The 19585-nt window shown below is 41.2% G+C and overlaps 1 protein-coding gene across 1 annotated transcript in view; it reads right to left on the reverse strand.

Moving 5' to 3' along the window:
- Mettl8 (methyltransferase like 8) overlaps positions 1-19585 on the reverse strand; it is a 91503-nt gene that overhangs the window by 39110 nt on the left and 32808 nt on the right. Inside the window, 1 exon segment of the mRNA XM_021194510.2 lies at positions 14768-14922. Coding sequence (XP_021050169.2) covers positions 14768-14910 — 143 coding nt within the window. The 5' untranslated portion in view covers positions 14911-14922.

Below are 19585 nucleotides of genomic sequence, written 5' to 3' on the forward strand. Positions count from 1 at the left end.
GAAAGTATTGGTGTGACTCACACTGTGGTGTGATGACCTGAGGGAAAGTATTGGTGTGCTCTTAACAGATACAGCTGCTTTCCTGTGTGTCTGAGTGCCGAAGCAAACTTAACTTTTTTTATACAAGGCTATTTTTACTTAAAAGAACAACTACAGATAAAACTGAGTATTTGGCACATGTTCTCTCAAAGGAAATTGAAGTGAGCCTATCACTTCAAGGAAAACAAATGCCAGTATTTGTTGTCTATGGTAAATTAAAAATTAGAATCTTAAAAACTTTGTGTTTACTACCATGAGTCTGATACTTAGAGTTTTCTGATGAGACTGGTGATGATATTAATGAATGTGATTTCAAATATTGTACAATGAAGTGTGTCAACATTTGGGAGTTTTACATAAAGTAGAAAACCAGTCTCTTACAATTCATCCACACTAATATTATGAAAATGGGGAACATGTAAAGACTCCATCCAAAGTCCAAAGTGAACCAACAGAGTCTAACACTGAGGAGTATGAGAGGTTACTCACGTGGCTTACAATCCACACTGGAACTGATAAACTGCCACCATGGATACTTGATAGAACACCAAGAAGAGCTTTAAGCCGGGCTTGGTGGTACAGACCTACAATTCTAGGTAATTGGGTATCTGAGGAGGGCAAGTCAAGGCCTCCTTTGGCTATAGACCAAATTCGAGGCCAGCCTGTGCAGTTTAGAGAATGCCAGTTCCAAAATACAGAGTATAAATACAGAGTGGGTAGCTCAGTAGCAGAGTATTACCTGGCATGTTCAAGGCCGTACCCTCATTACCAAAGTAAATTAAATTACTCTAAAGAGGCTAGCAAGAATATCCTACTTTATAAGTACATATCTGTGTGAGGACAAATTTCTTCATATAAGTCAACCTAAACATGTTACAAAATGTGAATGCAGAAGCAGATGTGAGACTCCAGCTTCCTCAGCTAAACCAGATGTTAAGAGACATGTAAACACTTAGAACAGCAACAATCTCTGCACTCTATTTCTCAGAATTTATAGGTATTTCCTTTAACACATGTAATTTGAACTAGTTTCATTACTGTTTTGAAATGAATATATATGTATAAATAAATACACACACATATAATATATGCATATATGTTTGGTGGGGAGGTTATTTTTTGAGACATAATCTCCTTGTAGCCCTGGCTACCCTGAAATTCACTATGTAGATCAAGATGCCTTGAACTCACAGAGATCCACCTGCCTCTGCCTCTTAAGTTCAAGGTATGCATCCCTGGCATGAAGAAATACTTTTAATGTCCACTTTAATTTCTGCTATGAAAAATATTAAAAAAAACATAATTCACATAAATAATACATCTTTGTGATCCTTGTGACTTAAGAATAAAAGGGGATCCTATGATGAAAGTGTTTGAAAGTATTGGTCTAGAATAGCCCCCCAAAACTATGCAAAAAAATGTATAGCTAAAGATCCAGTAGAGAGAACAGAATACAAAGTATTAAATTTATTCAGAGTAAGGCAGGAAAAAGGGAGCAGAGAGACAAAAGAAGAGAAGATGACTAAATAAGATTATAATTTATAAAACCCAGGATGTGCAAAAAAAAAGTCACATGGAGTCTACTACTTTATAAGCAAACTCATATAGGCATATGCACAGATGTGTTCCATGTATGTCTATGTATACACACATGCACATACACAGAGAGAGTGTGTGTGTTTGCAAGGAGGTGTCCTGCATAGCTGAATAATGCCAATCCCAGAAGCCATGGGTGATCAAGTAAAAATTCCAGTGCTAGGATGATCTCTATGAGCTGGATAGGAAGGCCTCAAGGCCCCCCAAAACAATACAGGCCTTCGTCAGTGGTCTTGACTTTTAAATAGACCTAGATATTAAACCTATGGCTGAAGTCACCACATGACTTTGTAGCAGGACAGAGAGATCAAGCTGAGACTGAACTGGAAGTTTCCTCCTTGCCAACAGTGGCTGTTTCGTAGGCAACTGGGGGAGAAAAGATATTAATGGCCTAGTGGTATTGAGTATCATGAAAATACCAAATGCGCTCTCTCTCTCTCTCTCTCTCTCTCTCTCTCTCTCTCTCTCTCTCTCTCTCTCTCTTTATGATATCTAAGGCACCTTCAAAGGAAGGAATTCACACCTGGTACTATGCAAACCTGGTCAAAAACACATGGATGGGAAGGTCACAGGGGCCCTTCCCATCTCCTGGAACTATTCGATACCGGGGTATAAGAAATCATTGTTTTCAGCTCAGGAGGAAGGCTGTGCTGTAACTCAGTGGGTCACAAAACAACAACAGAAAGACTGGAGAGTAGGGTGGGGACCTGGAAGGAGGAGAGGGCTCAGTGAGGGTGGGTGTGGGAATAAGAGAGGATGGGGTAAGTGTGATCAGTGGACTACATACACATGTGAAGCTGGCACAGCATTCAGTAATAAGGAAGTGTTGTTCACAACACCACCAGGTCTGCTATCTTATGTGTCACTTTATTTTCCTCCCCTTTCTTTTGTGTGCAAATTAAGTGTATTTTAGAAGATGTCTTATTGTTTCTGGCTTAACTGTTTGATTTTTGAGACAGGTCTCAGTATGTAACCTGCAATTTACTAGTAGACCAAGCTGTCATCAAAGTCATCAAGGGTTGCCTTCGGAAGTGATACTGTCCATCTAAAAAGTGTCTTACTGTTTCAACTGGTATCTCTTTTACTATTGGGTATTTCTCCTAGTACTCACAGATATTTCCTCCTGATTCAGTTTTCTACATCCACTGCCCATTTATCCATGTAGCAAAATATTTTGTTGCTTTTCTAACAATGTAACAAGCATTCTGTATGTAAATCCTGATATATGCGTCTCTCTGCTTTATATTAATCAAATAAGACTAGTACTTCTCAAAACAGTATTCAAATTAAGCAATTGAAATTATAATTATTCTGTTTCATCAAACTATGATGCTATTATTTTCTGTGCCTGTAAGAGAAAAAAAAAACTTCCTCCAATTACAACTGTAAGATGCCATCAACTGGAAGAAGTGTCATGATTTCAGAGACATTAATTAGTGCAAGAGTGTTATTCCCAGAATGGATGAGCTGTGACGATTACAGGTGTATCAGCTAATCAGTGAACTGTTTTCAATTAAATCTTCCTTCCCACTATTTATGCTAACTTATATTACTGACTCTGAGATGCCCACTTCTCTTTGTAGCCATATTAAATAGCCCAGTTGATTACTGTTATTAGTAAGTCAGCTTCTTACTTAGGACTAAGTGACTGACAGCCATAACATGGAAAAAACTGAAGCCACCACTTTTAAATGCAATGGGATGGGGCTAGCTAGCTTAAGGAGCCTGCAGTCTTGATCTCACTAATTAAATATTTATTGGGCATCATATTACTCATTAAGTGCTGAGCTGTGAATCATTGATGAAGATGATGAGGTAAACCCCCAAACTGTTGAGGGGTTCTAATCTGTACTAAAAAATATACAATGCACCACCAGGCAGATACAAAGGCGGCAATAGATAAGGGCATCCTTTCCTTAAAATTAAAGTTCAACCAATGCTGTGCATATAAAATGTAGCATGTGCATGCTACTAGTTCCAGAACTGGGGGGGAAGGAGGAAGGAAAAGTGAGAGTCTGAGGCCAGCGTGGGCTACGTAATGAGATTATCATGGCTCAAATAAAGACAAGAAAACCTGAAAAACAAAGCAAAACTCCTCCACCCCACTCCCTCCCCTCCTCACCAGGTCTCCACTCTGGGCAGCACTCACTGGTCTGCTATCTATCTCTATAAGTTAACATGTGTTTTCTGGAGTAGTACAGAAGGTTCGGTGCACTGCAGGAACAAAATGCAAACACGCAGGTGTGGATTGCAACCAACCACGCATAAGTGAAGCTGGAAGAGGAGGCGATGACTACTGCGTTCTCCATCCACAGAGCCTTTTTTTACTGATTAGAGCAATCTAAAGTCCATCCGTGGTGCACATATCTTTTTATTATTTTATTTTATGTATTTGAGTACACTGTTGCTGATACACTAGAAGAGGGCATCAGATCCCATTACCGATGGTTGTGAGCCACCATGTGGTTTGCTGGGAATTGAACTCAGGACCTCTAGAAGAGCAGTCAGTGCTCTTAACCACTGAGCCATCTCTCCAGCCCTCTTCTTTAAACGTTTTATTCATGTGTATGTGTTTGCCACTTTTGTAAGCACTGATGGAGGCCAGAAGAGGGTATTATATCTTCTGGAGATAGAGTGACAGATGGCTGTGAGCTGATTAGCATGGGTGCTAGAAACTGACCTCAGGTCCTCCAAGAGTCTCAAATGCTTTTAACTGTTGACCCATTTCTCCAGTCCCAGGTCGTGTGTACCAATAGTAGGTACACACGTAACTTTTCAAGAAACTGCCACGCTCTATTCCAGAGTAGCCATGTTGCTTTATGTCACCACCAGCAGTACTGAAAGTTCTAGTCCCTCTACATTCTCAGCATACTGGTATGGCTGGCATTTTGAATTTTGGCTATTCTAATGAGTATGAGGTTGTATTTGCATCTCGCTAATTTACATCTCTCTGATGACTAGTTATACTGAACATCTTCCCTTGTGCTTATTTCCTGTCTGTGTAGCTTCTTTGGCAAAATGGTAAAAAAATTTGTTTATTTTTGCTTTGATTATTATTAAACTTTGAGAACTATAAAAATATATTCTGATCATGAATCCATGACCATCAATAAAAAGGAACAAACTATTGATACATTCATCAGCGTGGGTAAACTTGAGACTGGTTACACTCGCTGAGTAAGCAGGCACGTGTGACTCCTTAAGGAAATAGTAGAAGGCATAAATGAACTCTCAAGACATTTTGCATTCCTCTCTCCTTTCTTTTCCTTGTTTTGTAGGTAAATTTTCCTATATTTCAAAGAACTTGTCATCTCTCCGTGTGACTTCATTTCAGAGTCTGGCACCATGGCTCTTCTCCATTTCTCTGTAGCCTGAGGAGTGAGGAGGAGTGGGGGAGGGGAGGCGGGCTCACTGAGTACCAGGCAGTCTTCAGGGGGGCCTCAGCTTTCTTCTTTCCTCCATGTGTCAAGGGATCTTTAAGCAGCTGAGCACTGCACCGCACCACAGAGTCATAAGGCAGCAGCCCCCAACACTGCAGCCCGAGAACTGGGGAGCCCTATCTCCGGTAGTTCCAGGGAGTCTCTAGATAAAACCCGGTGGCGTGTCTGTCGGGCTAGGCTGACAATCTCACTGAGAGTGCCTTCCCACTCTAACATTGTTCTGTCTTCACTGCCTCTGAGGAGATGCTTGAGGGCTTTGGTGGTCAGGGCAGAGGTAGAAGGTACCACCTCAATTCAGGACTGACTGCCTGTCCCGAATGCAAACTCCGCTCTACAGGTTACATCTTTCCAATTGCTAGCTGTCCTGGTGATGCTGTCATCAGCTTTTGGGGAGGTTGGGGGTGGGGTGGTAGTAACACCAGGAATCTGAGAAGAGGAGGTGCTACCTTTTGCTTGTGTATTCCCCCACCCCCTTTGACTTCTTTGGGGTTGACTTGGATGATAGAGCAGAGGCAGCTGTAAGCACCTATCCCTGTAAGTGCAGCATAGGAGAAAAGCTGCACCTTGGCCTTCTCCAAGCCGAAATCTGAACAGCCACCCTACTGCTCATATTCAAAGGTTCATGTGGGTCCTGTGCTATGCCTCCGTGCCTCGTTAGGCCATGCTCTGCTCCATCTCTAAAGAGTATCTTCTGAGCTTTGCATTGCTCAGTTCAGCTCAGAGCCCTGAAAAGGATGGGCTCTGGTGAGGCCAAAAACACTCCTGTAATAAGTTAAGTTTCTTCTCAAGGATTCAGGCAAGCTCTGCCAATGCCTGCTGAGTACCAGGAAGAAGTCTTGTAGTCAACTGTCCTGCCCAGGATAGCTTCTCAGGGACACAGGTGGCTCAAATACCACTGGGTCATGTAAGAGCTGATAAGTAAGCTCTTCCTCAGCCACTGGTTTCTTGTCTGTGTGGTCTTTTGGGGATTGCTGTTGGTATAGTTCTGCTTGGCCTTTACTAATTCTCCCCCACTGAAGGAATGGGTTGAAGAAGGAATACTTTATTTCTCAGTTTCATCTTCTTTACCTGGAAGACCCTTGTGTATCTATGAAATAGATGATGCTGTCTTGGCTGCTCCACAGATCCTAGTCCAGTGTGGAGCATGGATCTGTACACGGACTATAGTGAGGGTAAGGGATATCCCATGTGCTGTAATGGTTAAGTTTTGGGTACCCGAAGAAGAGCCAAACTGATTTTCCTAAATATTTCCTCCCTGTGGTAGTTTGGTCCCCACAGACTCCTGTGTTGGAATGCTTGGCCTACAGGGGGTGGCACTATTAGGAGGTGTGGCCTTGTTAGAAGTGTGTCATTGTGTGGCTGGGCTTTGAGATCTTCTATGCTCAAGCTATACCCAGCGTGGCATACAGTCCCCTTCTGCTGCCTATGGAACAAGATGTAGAACTCTTAGCCCCTTGTACAGCACCATGTCTGCCTGGATGCTACCATATTTCCCACCATGATGATTGATAATGGACTGAATCTCTGAAACTCTAAGCCAGCCCCGATTTTTCTTTAAGGGAGTTGCCTTGACCATGATGTTGATTCACAGCAATAAAAGCCTAAGACATTCCCCCTGCTCTTTCTTATGGTACTGGGAATTGAACCCAGGCCTCATGTGTACTAGGCAGGCACCCAACCAAGTCCCTCAATATTCTTTATATTACATCATTCTGTTCAAGGTGTGAAACATGTCATGTGACTAAGCAGGCCTGAGTACTTCAAACAGACAAGGGACTAGGGGGCTAGAGATACTGTCTCAGGGATTAAAAGTAATGGTTGCTCTTCCCGAAGACCTGAGTTTGGTTCCCAGCACCCATATGGGGGCTCACAAATATCTGTAACTCCATTTCTTGGAGATCTGATGCCCTTTTCTGGCCTCCATGGACATCAGGTGTGTGATATACAAATATACACGCAGGCAAACACTCATACACATCAAATAAAACAAACCAGAAAGAAGGAAAGAGAGGAAGGAAGGAAGGAAGGAAGGAAGGAAGGAAGGAAGGAAGGAAGGAAGGAAGAAAGAAAGAAAGAAAGAAAGAAAGAAAGAAAGAAAGAAAGAAAGAAAGAAAGAAAGAAAGAGAAAGAGGGTGAAAAATGGAAGGAGGGAGGGAAGAAGGGAGGGAGAGAATGAAAAGAAAAGGAAAGGAAAGGAAAAAGGAGAAAGAAACAGAAAAGAAAAGTCTAAAGAGCATTCCTCATCCTTCAAAGCTCAGGTCAAAGTCTAGCCACTCATATAAAGTGGGCTCTGCACTGGGTTAACACCAGAGAGTGACAGTCCTTTGCCTTTACTCATAACTGTGCATCTCAATTCTTCACCTGATAGTGGCCATAAGGATGCCTTTAGTGAATTCTAGTCAGAGTTGCTAAGAGCTGTACTTGAATTGTTTTCTTTAAACGAAGGAGTTCCATGACGGAATCTGCTCACATAGCTGAACAGGGATAGACACCAGGTATGAATTCAGATTTCTTGGATTCTGAAGTCCACTGGACAGGGATGGACTTGGGATAGGAATTTAGACCTCTTGGACTCTGAAGCCCACCTTTAGCCACTACATTAATTTTCAGCCTAGTAAACTTCTGGTAGTCAGGACCTGGATCTTCCAATTTCTTTTTTTTCTTTCTTTCTTTCTTTCTTTCTTTCTTTCTTTCTTTCTTTCTTTCTTTCTTTCTTTCTTTCTTTCTTTTTTTTTTTAAAGATTTAGTTATTTATTATATGTAAGTACACTGTAGCTGTCTTCAGACACTCCAGAAGAGGGCGTCAGATCTTGTTACAGATGGTTATAAGCCACCATGTGGTTGCAGGGATTTGAACTCCAGACCTTCGGAAGAGCAGAAGGGTGCTCTTACCCACTGAGCCATCTCACCAGCCCAGATCTTCCAATTTCTACATGAATTTATTACTAGGACATGGTTACTGTGTACCCATTATACAGAGATAACTGCTATAAAACAGATCTAAGTTCTTTTCTGCAAAATCGTAGTCTAATAATGATCATGAAAATAGCTGTATAAATAAAGTCTACATAAATCATAATACTAATAAGAGAGTTAATTCTTAGGTGGTATATTTCTTATTTACTATAAGAAAGAGTGCAGTAAAAAGCGATTACAGTAATGTTTTATATTATATGTAATCACTTAATCCTTACAATACCTGATAGGTAGTTATTACATTATTGTCCTATCTCACAGATTAAAAAAACTGAGCAAGGGATGGATTAAGCAGCTTCTCAAAGTTAGGAAATCATTGAGTCTATGTTTTCCATGTCCAGACAGTGTCTCTTGTGGTAAGTCACGCTAGAGGAGATATTTATTATTAACTTTATTAAAGACCTAAGAATAGAACACAGTATGGACTCAGACAGTAAATACAATGACTACTTAAGAAAGATTATATAATGAAGAAGAACTCATGCCATCTTCTGATCCTGGAAATGGTCCATTTCCCATGATTTATGTAACAGGTCATGTTGCAACATGGCCTGACCTTGCAACATGGCCTGACCTTGAATTTCCAGAGAATGACTTAGCTCTGTGTTTTCTTAACTAAAGGTTACAACCCTTTGGGGAGTCATAAAGTCAATTTTGCTAGTCTAACATTTAGAAATAGAAACAGGGGGGAAAACCCAGATAAACAAGAAAATATGGGTGTGCACACAGCTCACATGGTAAAAACTAACTATTCTACTCTCAGTTCTATATGTGCATATACTGTCTACACATGCTGATCCATGAAATAAACTGTATTTTCCCAGAAACATCATTTTAAGAAATCAAATGTGTCAAAAAAATAAACACATTCTGAAAGAAGGAGGAAAATGAGTGATTTTGGACAGAACTGTGGACTTGCAGGAAAAAAAGACTAAACTTATAAATCTTCGGTAAATCAAACCCCAAATTGAGTGTGGTGGTGCTAACCAGTCTGTAATGTGGCACTCGGATGCTGAAGCAGGGACAGCACTTGAAGCTGGTCTGTGCTACACAGTGAGACTGTCTCAAAAAGGCCAAAATGATATTAACAATAATAAATGCTGAAAGTCACATTTATTGACTGGTTGCATGTGTGTGTGCATGTGTGTGTGGTATGTATGAAGTCTGTGTGTGTGGTATGTATGAATTGTACATGTGTGGGTATGAGTGTGTGTGATAGTGTGTGTATGAAGTGTATGTGTGTGATTGTGTATGTGTATTTGGGGGTGTGAGTGTGCGTATGTGTGTGCATGTGTGCTTGTGAGTGTGTGTGTCATATGTGAGTGTATGTGTGTGTATGAGGTGCGTGTGTGTGTGTGTGTGTGTGTGTGTGTATGTGTGTTTGTGGGTGTGAATGTGTGAGAGGGGTGGTGTAAAGCATCCAGAGCACAGGCTGAGAAGTTGATTCTCTCCTTCCATGTGGGGTCTGGCAATTGGATTCGGGTTGCCAGGCTTGGTGGGAAGTGTCTTAACCCACTGAGCCATCTCACCAGCCCACTAATACACTTTAAAAATAAAAAGGAAAGGAAGGGAGGAAACAGACGGCAGAGGCGCTGCAGAGGGCTGAGGGCAGCAGTGGCCTTCACTGCTCCTTAGGGCAGGCCATTCTTACTGCTGTTACAGGCACTCCAAAGAAAGCTCTCTAGATGTGAGCCCCAAGAACCTTCTTGACTGGAGCGTGTGAGAAGTGGAGGAGGAAAGGAGGGGATGGCCTAGAGCTCATCTACTTCCTCCAACCTTGGCTGTTTGTTTGTTTGTTTGTTTTTTGAGATAAGGTAGCCCAGGCTCGCCTGTCATTCACAGCAAGCCACCTGCCTCAGCCTCTTGGGTGCTGGGATTATGTAAGTGCATCACTGTGCCTGTGTCTTCACCTTTTAAATACTGAAATTTCATGTTATAACATCACATGAACAAGGTTCTCTTGAAGAGGGCAAGTTGTCCAGGCACTGGACTAGATCTAGAGCTGCTACCCCTGGCTGTTGGTAGCACTCCTAGATGCTTTCCATACGGAACACCCTGGACCATCTCTGTAGCTGAGAGAAACAGAACTCTCTAGTCCTTCAAAGCCCTGGGCCTCGAAGGACCAAATGATGATGGGTTTCCAAGAGTCCTTAATGAGGCAGAATGTAAGTCAGCGAGCGAGCATTCTGTGCAGCTGGACAGTGGCCACAGATGCAAGGAGAACAGACAGTTTATCGAGTGGTTGGGGATTTAGCCAGCAAGGGAGTCCTCTGGAGCATTCATGGTCTAGCAAGGCACCAGTGCTCTCTAAGCCAGTACCAGACATCAAAAGTGACAGTCAAGGTGGTTTAATTTGTTTTTTTGTAAATTGTAAAGAAATATAATATCACGAAGCAACACGTAATTTCAAGTTTTCTACTTAATATATCTTTTTAAGTGAGAAAAGTTAAGTGTGGCTCACACCTGTAACCTTGGTACTGCGAAGGCAGCCTGGGCTACACAGTCAGTTCTAGGACAGCTTGGGTTATAATGTGAAAATGTGCACCCTCCTCAATAAGATTAAATGAAAAACCCAAACCCAAACCCAAACTCAAAACCAAAACCAAAAAGACCCCTGTAAGTAAAACGAATCTTGTAATTGCAGCACTGCGGAAGGCAAGGCAGGAGGACTTGGAGTTTGTAACCAACTAGATCTACATAAGGAGACTTACGGGTCTTAGAGAAACAGAACAAAACAAGCAAAGGAAAACAAGTTTAAAAACAAAACAAAACATTTTTTTAAATAAGTTTTTCCATTTAACTCAAAATATCCAACATGTTACAGTTTAAAATGAAATTCAACATAAAACTTGAGATCATTTACCTTTTATTTTGTGCTAACTTTTCAAACTCTTACAGCACATCTGTGCATGCATGTGTGCCTGTGTGTGCATATACATGCACTTGTGGAGGCCAAAGGACAAACTCAGCTGTCGTTCCTAAGGGGTCATCCATCTTGCTTTTTGAGGTAGAGTCTCTCTCAATGGCCAGTGAGCCAGCCCTAGGGTTTCATTGAGTCATCTTTGCTGGTTGGCCCTGAGCCATGAATCTGCTTGTCTCCCCCTCCTCAGCCCTGGGATCACAAGCACGTGACACCACATCCAGCTTCGGTTTTTCTCTCCAGGTATATCTTGGGGATATATCTCGAGGCCCCAGGCCTGTGTGGTAAGCTCCAAGTCATCTCCTCAGCACACCCAAGCCTAGACAACCCATGCCCCAGTGTTCTGTAACCATGCGTGGTTATTACCTTTGTTATTGCATAATGCAGGGCTAATTAGTAAACCACTGTATTCCTAAGAAGCCCCCAAATTGCATTTCCATCTCTACAAACCCTGCTCCATAGACTAGTCCTCAGGCAAACAGAAAGACCGGAATGAAGGACTCTCAGGAAGGACAGGAGCCCCTCACTCTGGGATCCTGTTTAAGTCTCTTGATTAGAACTTCCACACCACCTGCAAAGAACTATAATCTCTTTTCTAAACAGAAAACAAACCAAAAATATTATAAACAAGATTATGAACCATATTTATAGTAAAAGCATATGCCTTTAGCTGACATGGACTATGGATAATAAGAATGATTTTAACTATGGATAGTATTAAATATTCATTAATGATATTTTTAGGGTATGAAAGGATATGAATATAAAAGTTGAACAATTTTTATGTATTATTTGATTCTCAAAATACTCAGTATTATTAGTATGTTTGATGTATAAAATGCATTTAAATAATAAAAGATTTTAAAAGAAAAAAGAATGCTTTTAACTTTAAAAAAAATGTTACTATATTTTGAAAGTTATCTTTAAGTTGTGTTTGTGTACTTCCATGGATACCACGGTGCGGGTGAAGAGGTCAGAAGACAACCTATAGCAGCTCTTTCTTTCCACCATGTGGGTCCCAGGACTGAACTCATGTCACCAGGCTTGGCACAGCACCTTTGCTAAGCTGTCTCTTCAGCTTCTCATGTACCCCATGAAGCACACCTTATAATTCTATTTACTAAAAAAAGTTCTTTAGATAAAACAAATGTAACAAAAAGTAATTTAAAAAGAAGCAAAAGAAAAAACGTGAAACAAAACAAGATATTTTAATCTTTTAAATACCCTGAACAACGAAACTTTAAAAGCCATCAAGGCATATGTATGTGAGTTTGTACACATATCTTGTCAAAACCCTGAAGACAGAAGGCAACACTCACCTCACGTGTGTACACCCACCTTTTTCTTAAGGCTAGAACATTCTTTCTAACCCTCGCCTGCTCTCTTCCTCTGAAAATACTTTAATCTCAGCATGTATAATCACCATCATCATCATCATCATCACCATCAATAATTTATATATTTTGAGACCGAGTCTTGCTATGTAGCTCTGGCTGTCCTGGTTCTCACTATTTAGACAAGGCTGGCCTCATATTCAGAGAGATCTGTCTTGCCTCTGCTTCTCAAATTCCAGGATGAAAGGTATGGGCCATTACACCCACCCCTAGCACGTATTATAATTATTCTTCACAAGTCCCTCACTTTACTTAATAAACATTGACTTTGCTTCATATTCACTGGTCCTGAAAATCTTTCCTATGATGTGCATCAAGACCATGAGCTCCCCTTGGCAGGCATCTCTGGAGAGAGCTCAGGCTGTACAGCAGGCAATGCGGATGAGCTAAATAAGTCTCCCTCCCTTGGCAGCCCCCTTGGGTACATCTTCAGCCCCACCACACACATCACCTTTTTCCTAGCAGAGGCATCTGTATTCCAGGCATTTTAGTGGATTCTCGAATCTTGGCTATGGTCAAGCATAGTATTTGGACATTTATTATTTATTATTATTTAGAGGACAAACTGAATGTCTATCTACACAATATCTTTTGCCAAAAAATAAACTATGACTTTACCTACTTCTATCAGTGACCTAAGTTCAAAACTTCAAAATCAAATACCTCCATTTCCTTCATCCTGCCAACTTCTCTTTATTCTTCCTTCATAGTCTTTTTCCTTGGCCCTTTGCTACTGCTAATCTGTCCAGGGTATGGTCAGCAAACCCATCCCTCCTTAGTGACCCTACGGTGCCTGAGTGTCAGCTCTGGCTCCAGCACCACAAGCAGATTTCTTCTCTCTACTCTCTCTACTACCCACCTCTCTCTACTAGCATTCCAACCTTATCTTTCACCGATCTCCTGAAGATCCAAAGAATACCCCAAAACAAAAACAAACAAAATATTATTTACCGTTTCCTGAAAATGCCTTGTATGTCCTCATCTGTGCTGTTTCACATTTGTACCCAGCCAGGATGCTCTTACTCCAGCTATGCTAAAGGATCAACACAAACTTTTGGTGGGGTGGGTGGGAGTTTGGCGGGGGGGGGGGGCTGGAGATGGCCTCATTCTGTAGCTCTAGCTAGCCTAGCACTTGCTATGTAGAGCAGGCTTGCCTCAGAGATCCATTTGCCTCTACCTCCTGAGTGCTGGGATTAAAGACTTGGACCACTACGCTTGGCTCTCAACAAATACTTTTGTGTTAGGCACTGTCCCAAGTACTGATGGCAAAATAAATAGCCCTAATTTTAGATGTTCTCAATTTACAAAATCTTCCTAGCTGGGCTGTACAGGTGGCTTATCCTGTCATCTGAATTCTTGGGAGGAGGGAAAAAGAAGGTCACTGGGTCAAGGTCACACCCTCCTCTGCCACACAGTGATCCCAAGGCCTGCTGGAGATACAGGAAACTGTCTTGAAACAACGTTGCTTTCCGATACCCACTTCAGAAGCAGTTTCTCATGACTGAGTTGTTTTTCATATGGCAAATGGTCTATAGCACTCTGCCCTTTGAACTTGAGGCTTCATGTTGACATTTTCTGCCTTTAATAGACATATATCTTCCCAAATAACAGGGATTTCTTCAAAGCACTAGTTAGGGTCCCACTGAAAAGCAAAGGGTACAGAATGTGCACATGACAAACACCTGTGGAGCACCAGGAGGGCTGGCCCAGTGGATGACGGCTGTAACACAAGCTACTAAAGAGGCTGACACTGGAGATGACAAGTTCAACCAACAGGGCCACACAGAGGAGGGCCCCATTGGAGAAGAGCCTGTTCACCCTCACCCCATCACCTGGTGGCAGCCTGGCCAGTCAGGGTTGGAGACCTTGGCATCAAGGATACAAAGGTTGCTGGATATACTAGGGAACTTCGCTTTCCAATTCCATTTTCAAAGACATTGAGAACATGTAAGTCAGTGCTGGTTACACAGGCTTTTGGACTTTTACAACCTAACTTAATATCATCAAGTTAAAAAAAAAAAAATCCTTCCTCACAGGGTGTGGTGGTACAAGCCTTTGATCACAACACTCAGGAGTCAGAGAACAGCCTGGTCTATAGAGCGAGTTCTAGAACAGCCAGGATTACAAAGAAGAGTCTTTATGAAAAAAAAAAAAATCTGTCCTTGGTCATAATGGGAAAAAAGATACCTAATGAGTATATATAATATCAAATTTAAAGGTCAAATTTGGGCCAGTTGGGTTACCACATCTTTCTGCTCAGTCTGATGATCTGAGTTGGGTCTTCAGAACCCACATGCTAGACAAGGAGAAAAGACTCCTGAAACTTGTCCTCTGGCCTCCATTTGTGCTCTGTGGACGCGCTTCACAAATAAATAAATGAATATGGAGTGGGGGAAACTCACCACATGTTGTGTTCAAAAACTTTGGCGGGGTCAGTTAAAATCCTTGACCCTAGAGGGGCTACCGGGCGGATGCCACTCTGGCATCTGTGTGGTACCTTCCCTTGCCTCAGACAGCAAACGCAATTTCTCCAAATCACATTCATTCTAAGCAAGACCTGCAAAAGTCACAAATAGCTAATTAACTACTTAACAAGTATTAAAATAGTTTGCCAAAACCAGGCAAACACACAATGAAAAAAAGAAAGCTATAGATGAATTTCTTTGATGTATATGTGAAAATTCTCAATAAAATACCTGCAAACCAAATTCAGAGACATAATAGGATTAAACATTATGAACAAGTGGGCTTCATCCAAGAAAGGAAAGTTTGGCTCAACATATATAAATATATAAATGTAATACAGCATATAAATATATTTATATATATATATATATATATATATATATATCACATAATTCATTCAGTTGATGCTGAAAAGGCATTTGACAAATTCCAATATGTGTTTACGAGGAAAGTTCTGGAGACTTTAGGAATAGAAGCAACATGCTTCAAAAGAATAAAGCGATACACAACAAGCCTACAGCCAACATTACAGGGACGAGCTGAGGCCATTTCCTCTAAAATCAGGAATGGGACCATTTGATAGAGTGCTCAAAGTTTGAGCTGTAGCAATTAGACAAGACAAAGGCATAAAACGATAAAAACAGGAAAGAAAGAAGTCAAACGATCTTGCTAGCAGACAACATGGTTTTCTACTTAAAAGACACTATTGGGTCCCCTAGAAAACTCCAGTCCCAATAAACACCTACATAAAGTTGCAGGATAGATTCCATGTATAGCAAGAATGTACTCTCAGAGAAAGAAGTTAGGAAAAAGATTCAAAACACATCCCCACTCCCAGATTAAGTATTTAGGAATATGTAGTCAAGGAAAAAGTCCTCTACAGACTACTTCTGAGAAAGGAAATCATAGAAATACTAAACAACAGGAAACCCTCCGTGCTCCTGCATCAGTAGTTTACACATGTGGACTTTTCAATCGTCATTGTACTGTTGCAAATATATTTCCCCATACAACACAAGCGTTTCAATTCTAGCTCAAGAGAAGAATCATTAGTTGAAGCTGGTGTTGATCATCTAGAATTTAAAGGTTATTTATTGCACTCTAAGTATGTTCTGGTAAACATATCACTCTCAAGTCTTTATGGAAAAGTGTTTAAAGGAAGCTTTCCGTGTCAGCGGTGCTGCTGTCTGGTGGTTCAGCTGTTCCTCAGCCTACTGCTGTAACAAGTCAGGAGAAACCGGCTCTAGGTGACATGTATGGGACAGGCATCAAGGGCTATCAGAGGAGCTACTAGACATAAAACCATGATGTAGTAAACACCCTTTACTACCCTGCTCAAAACGAACTGCAGAATGTCAAAAACATCTCACTACACTTTCACAAAATAAAATAAAATAAAATAAAATAAATATTTTTTTTCCTGTTGGGGTTTTAATAAAAGAAGAGCTTGGGGTTGGGGATTTAGCTCAGTGGTGGAGTGCTTGCCTAGCAAGCGCAAGGCCCTGGGTTTGGTCCTCAGCTCAGGAAAAAAAAAAAAAAAAAAAAGAGCTTGCTTGGGCATAAAAAGGCTCCACCAGCGAGCAACAGCCTCTGCCCGCCCCAGCTTCTTGCTCGTCCCTTCTCCTGGACGCAGTTCTACTGCCTTTTCCCTGATGTGTCTTTGTTCTTTCTCCAGTCAGTGCCCCTCACAACACCAGCAGAACTCTACCTACAGAACTATCTTTAGACCTTTCCACATTACCTACTCATACAATGTCCTGAATGCTGAAGAGCAGAAACTGAATACACCCACAAAGACGAGCAACTTAGGCTCAAAAATATAAAATGACACAAACAACGGTCCAACCCTTCAAATGATCACGTGATTAGAATCACTGATCACAAAAGGAAAGCAAAGCAAAGCTCCTCCCACTGTAAGTGACCACAGACAAAAAGACACAGCCAGACTGGCTATGAACAGAATGGCAGGCCTGTGCTTTGACGGCAGCTGGACAGTGGACAGAGCTCTGCATGGCCAGGGCCTAAGCAAGTGGCGATTTCCTTGTTTAGGCAGTTACTTCTTTAACTGACTACACAGAAATCTATTTCTTTCATTTCTTTATCATATTTAATAGCCACATCTGCCGCTATACTACTATCTCCTTAATTAGATAAATATCTAATAAATCTAGCAGAAATACAGAAAATCTTTTAAATACATGATTTTAATATATTTAAAGTTCTCAAATTAAACTGCAAGCTTCTAGAAGCAGGACTGCTATTTGTGGATTGTTTGACTGCATAAAAATGGTACTTCTCTGACATAAAGGAATGAAAGTTGAGATGCCGCCACAGACCTCATAAATACTGGAAAACTAAAATATATTACAGAAAATTCTTTACTTATTTATTTATTTATTTATTTATGGGATATATAACTTTGAAAAACAACTTACCTATAATAACTTTTTTTTTTTTTTTAAAAGATTTATTTATTTATTTATTATATGTAAGTACACTGTAGTTGTCTTCAGACACTCCAGAATCAGATCTTGTTACGGATGGTTGTGAGCCACCATGTGGTTGCTGGGATTTGAACTCCAGACCTTCGGAAGAGCAGTCGGGTGCTCTTATCCACTGAGCCATCTCACCAGCCCCCTATAATAACTTTCTAAAATATCACAAGAAAAAATCTAAGCAGGCCTAAACTTAATAATGAGTGCATAGTTTAAATTAAAAAATCATGATGACTAACATGTACTTGTGTGTGTGTGTGTGTATTATATATACATACATACATGCACATATATGTAAAGAATAAATCAGAAAATTCGAGTGTTGGCAAGGATATGAGGAAACTGGAAACCTCACACACTGCTGATAGGATGTAAAATGATGCAGCTGCTATGGAAACAGTACAGTGAACTTCCCAAAAATGAGACCCAGAGCCAGCAATTCCATTTTGGGTTATATATCCAGAAGGAATGAAAGCAGGGAGGGACTGAAAAGACGTCTGTACGCTCAGATTCACAGTGGCACAGTAGACAGTGATGTGTTCTCTGAAGGAGGAATAAGAGACACCCTGTACAGGAGTTGGACACAGGCTACAATAGGGATGAACTTTAAAGACGTTCAAGCAAAGTGAAACAGGACAGCCACAGAATCACACACGCTATACACACACACACACACACACACACACACGCACACACACACACAGGCTGCACTGTTCCTTTTAGAGGAGGTTCCTAGAGTAATGAAACCCATATTGTCAGAAAGCAGAGTGGTGCTGGTCAGAGGGGAGGCTAGGGGGTTAGAACGTCTCCTGGCTCAGGTCAGATCATAGACAATGAAGTGATGTCAGGGAGAACACATCAAGCTGTATGTAGGATGAGCAAATCGAGAGAGCTAAGGTACAACATGGGTTTTTAAAGTTTATGTTCTTCATATGTATGAAAATGACATGATGAGATTCAATATTTTATATGCTAACCTAAATTTTAACTTAAAAAAGCATGTGTTCATACACACACACACACACACACATACACAAAGGGTAACTAAGTAAGACTTCACTACATAGATATGGTGGCCTATATGTCACTGTACATGCCTACAGGTCTATAATTCCAGCACCTAGGGGCTGGTGGAAGAGTACCAAAGGTGACTACAGAGTGAGACTATATCCCCAAATCTACCCCTACCACACAAATAGAACAAATGGAATACAAAACAAATACAAACAATACAGCCAACACAAAACAAAGTCAAGATAAAACAAGCTAGACCCAGGAACAAGGTGCAGTTTCCACCGGGGGGGGGGGGGGAATGAAAAGCCCTCGAGATGGATGCTGGCAATACTTCTACAACATGAATGCTTAATGCCAGGAAACCACACACTTGGGAAGGATTAAAAGGCTAAATCTTCTTTTAGGTATATTTTCCCACGTTAAAAAACAAACAGTTTTCCTACAAAGAGGGTGCAGGTCCACATGGCCTCGCTAGAAAACACCAAACATCCAGGGGGTGGGGGAGGAGGAGGGGAAACCAACCCAACAGTCACAGCCCTACAGCAGAAGAGAACGCGCCTCAGCTCCTCTTTTGAGGCTAGCATTGCTGGGAGAATTAAAATGAGTTTGTATGAAAAAAGGACTGAATGTGGCCACATCATTATGGCGCAATTTTCCCACTGATGGTGCCTCCCATTAGGTTCTCAGGTTATAAAGAATTTGCAAGGAATAAAATTTGAGGATATCTAAGAAGGAACGCCTGGGCAAGAGTTTTCTCAGCATTTCTTATTATACTTTAATTGCTGAGGCTGATATAGTCATGAGCTGCATAGCAATATGCTGGTTACAGACAAATTGCATATAGTAGTTTCCCTAAGATTACAGTGTGTGGGGGGGGAGAAAAGATATTAACGTGAAAAAGAAAATTCCTGTCGCCTAGATTTTTACCATATCTTTCCTACAGGCACATGGACAGAGACTTGTGTTACAGGCACCTGTGCTGGCTGTGCAGGGACACTGTTCATAGGTTGTTTATTATCGAGGTGTACAGGCTATGACGGACAGCTATACCATCCACACTGGTGTCGTGCGCTCTATCATGTGTATATAACAGCAAATCCTCTATTGATGTTTTTCTCAGAACGAGTGTCCCCATCGTTATGTGACTGCATTTAGCTTGTGGTACTCCTCCCAGTTCAGAGCAGAGAAAATACAGCAACAAAAATCTCCACACGGCCTCGTTTGAGCTTTGATTAATTCTGCAGC

The sequence above is a fragment of the Mus pahari genome, chromosome 3, assembly GCF_900095145.1.
Source record: "Mus pahari chromosome 3, PAHARI_EIJ_v1.1, whole genome shotgun sequence".
NCBI classification, from domain to species: Eukaryota; Metazoa; Chordata; class Mammalia; order Rodentia; family Muridae; genus Mus; species Mus pahari.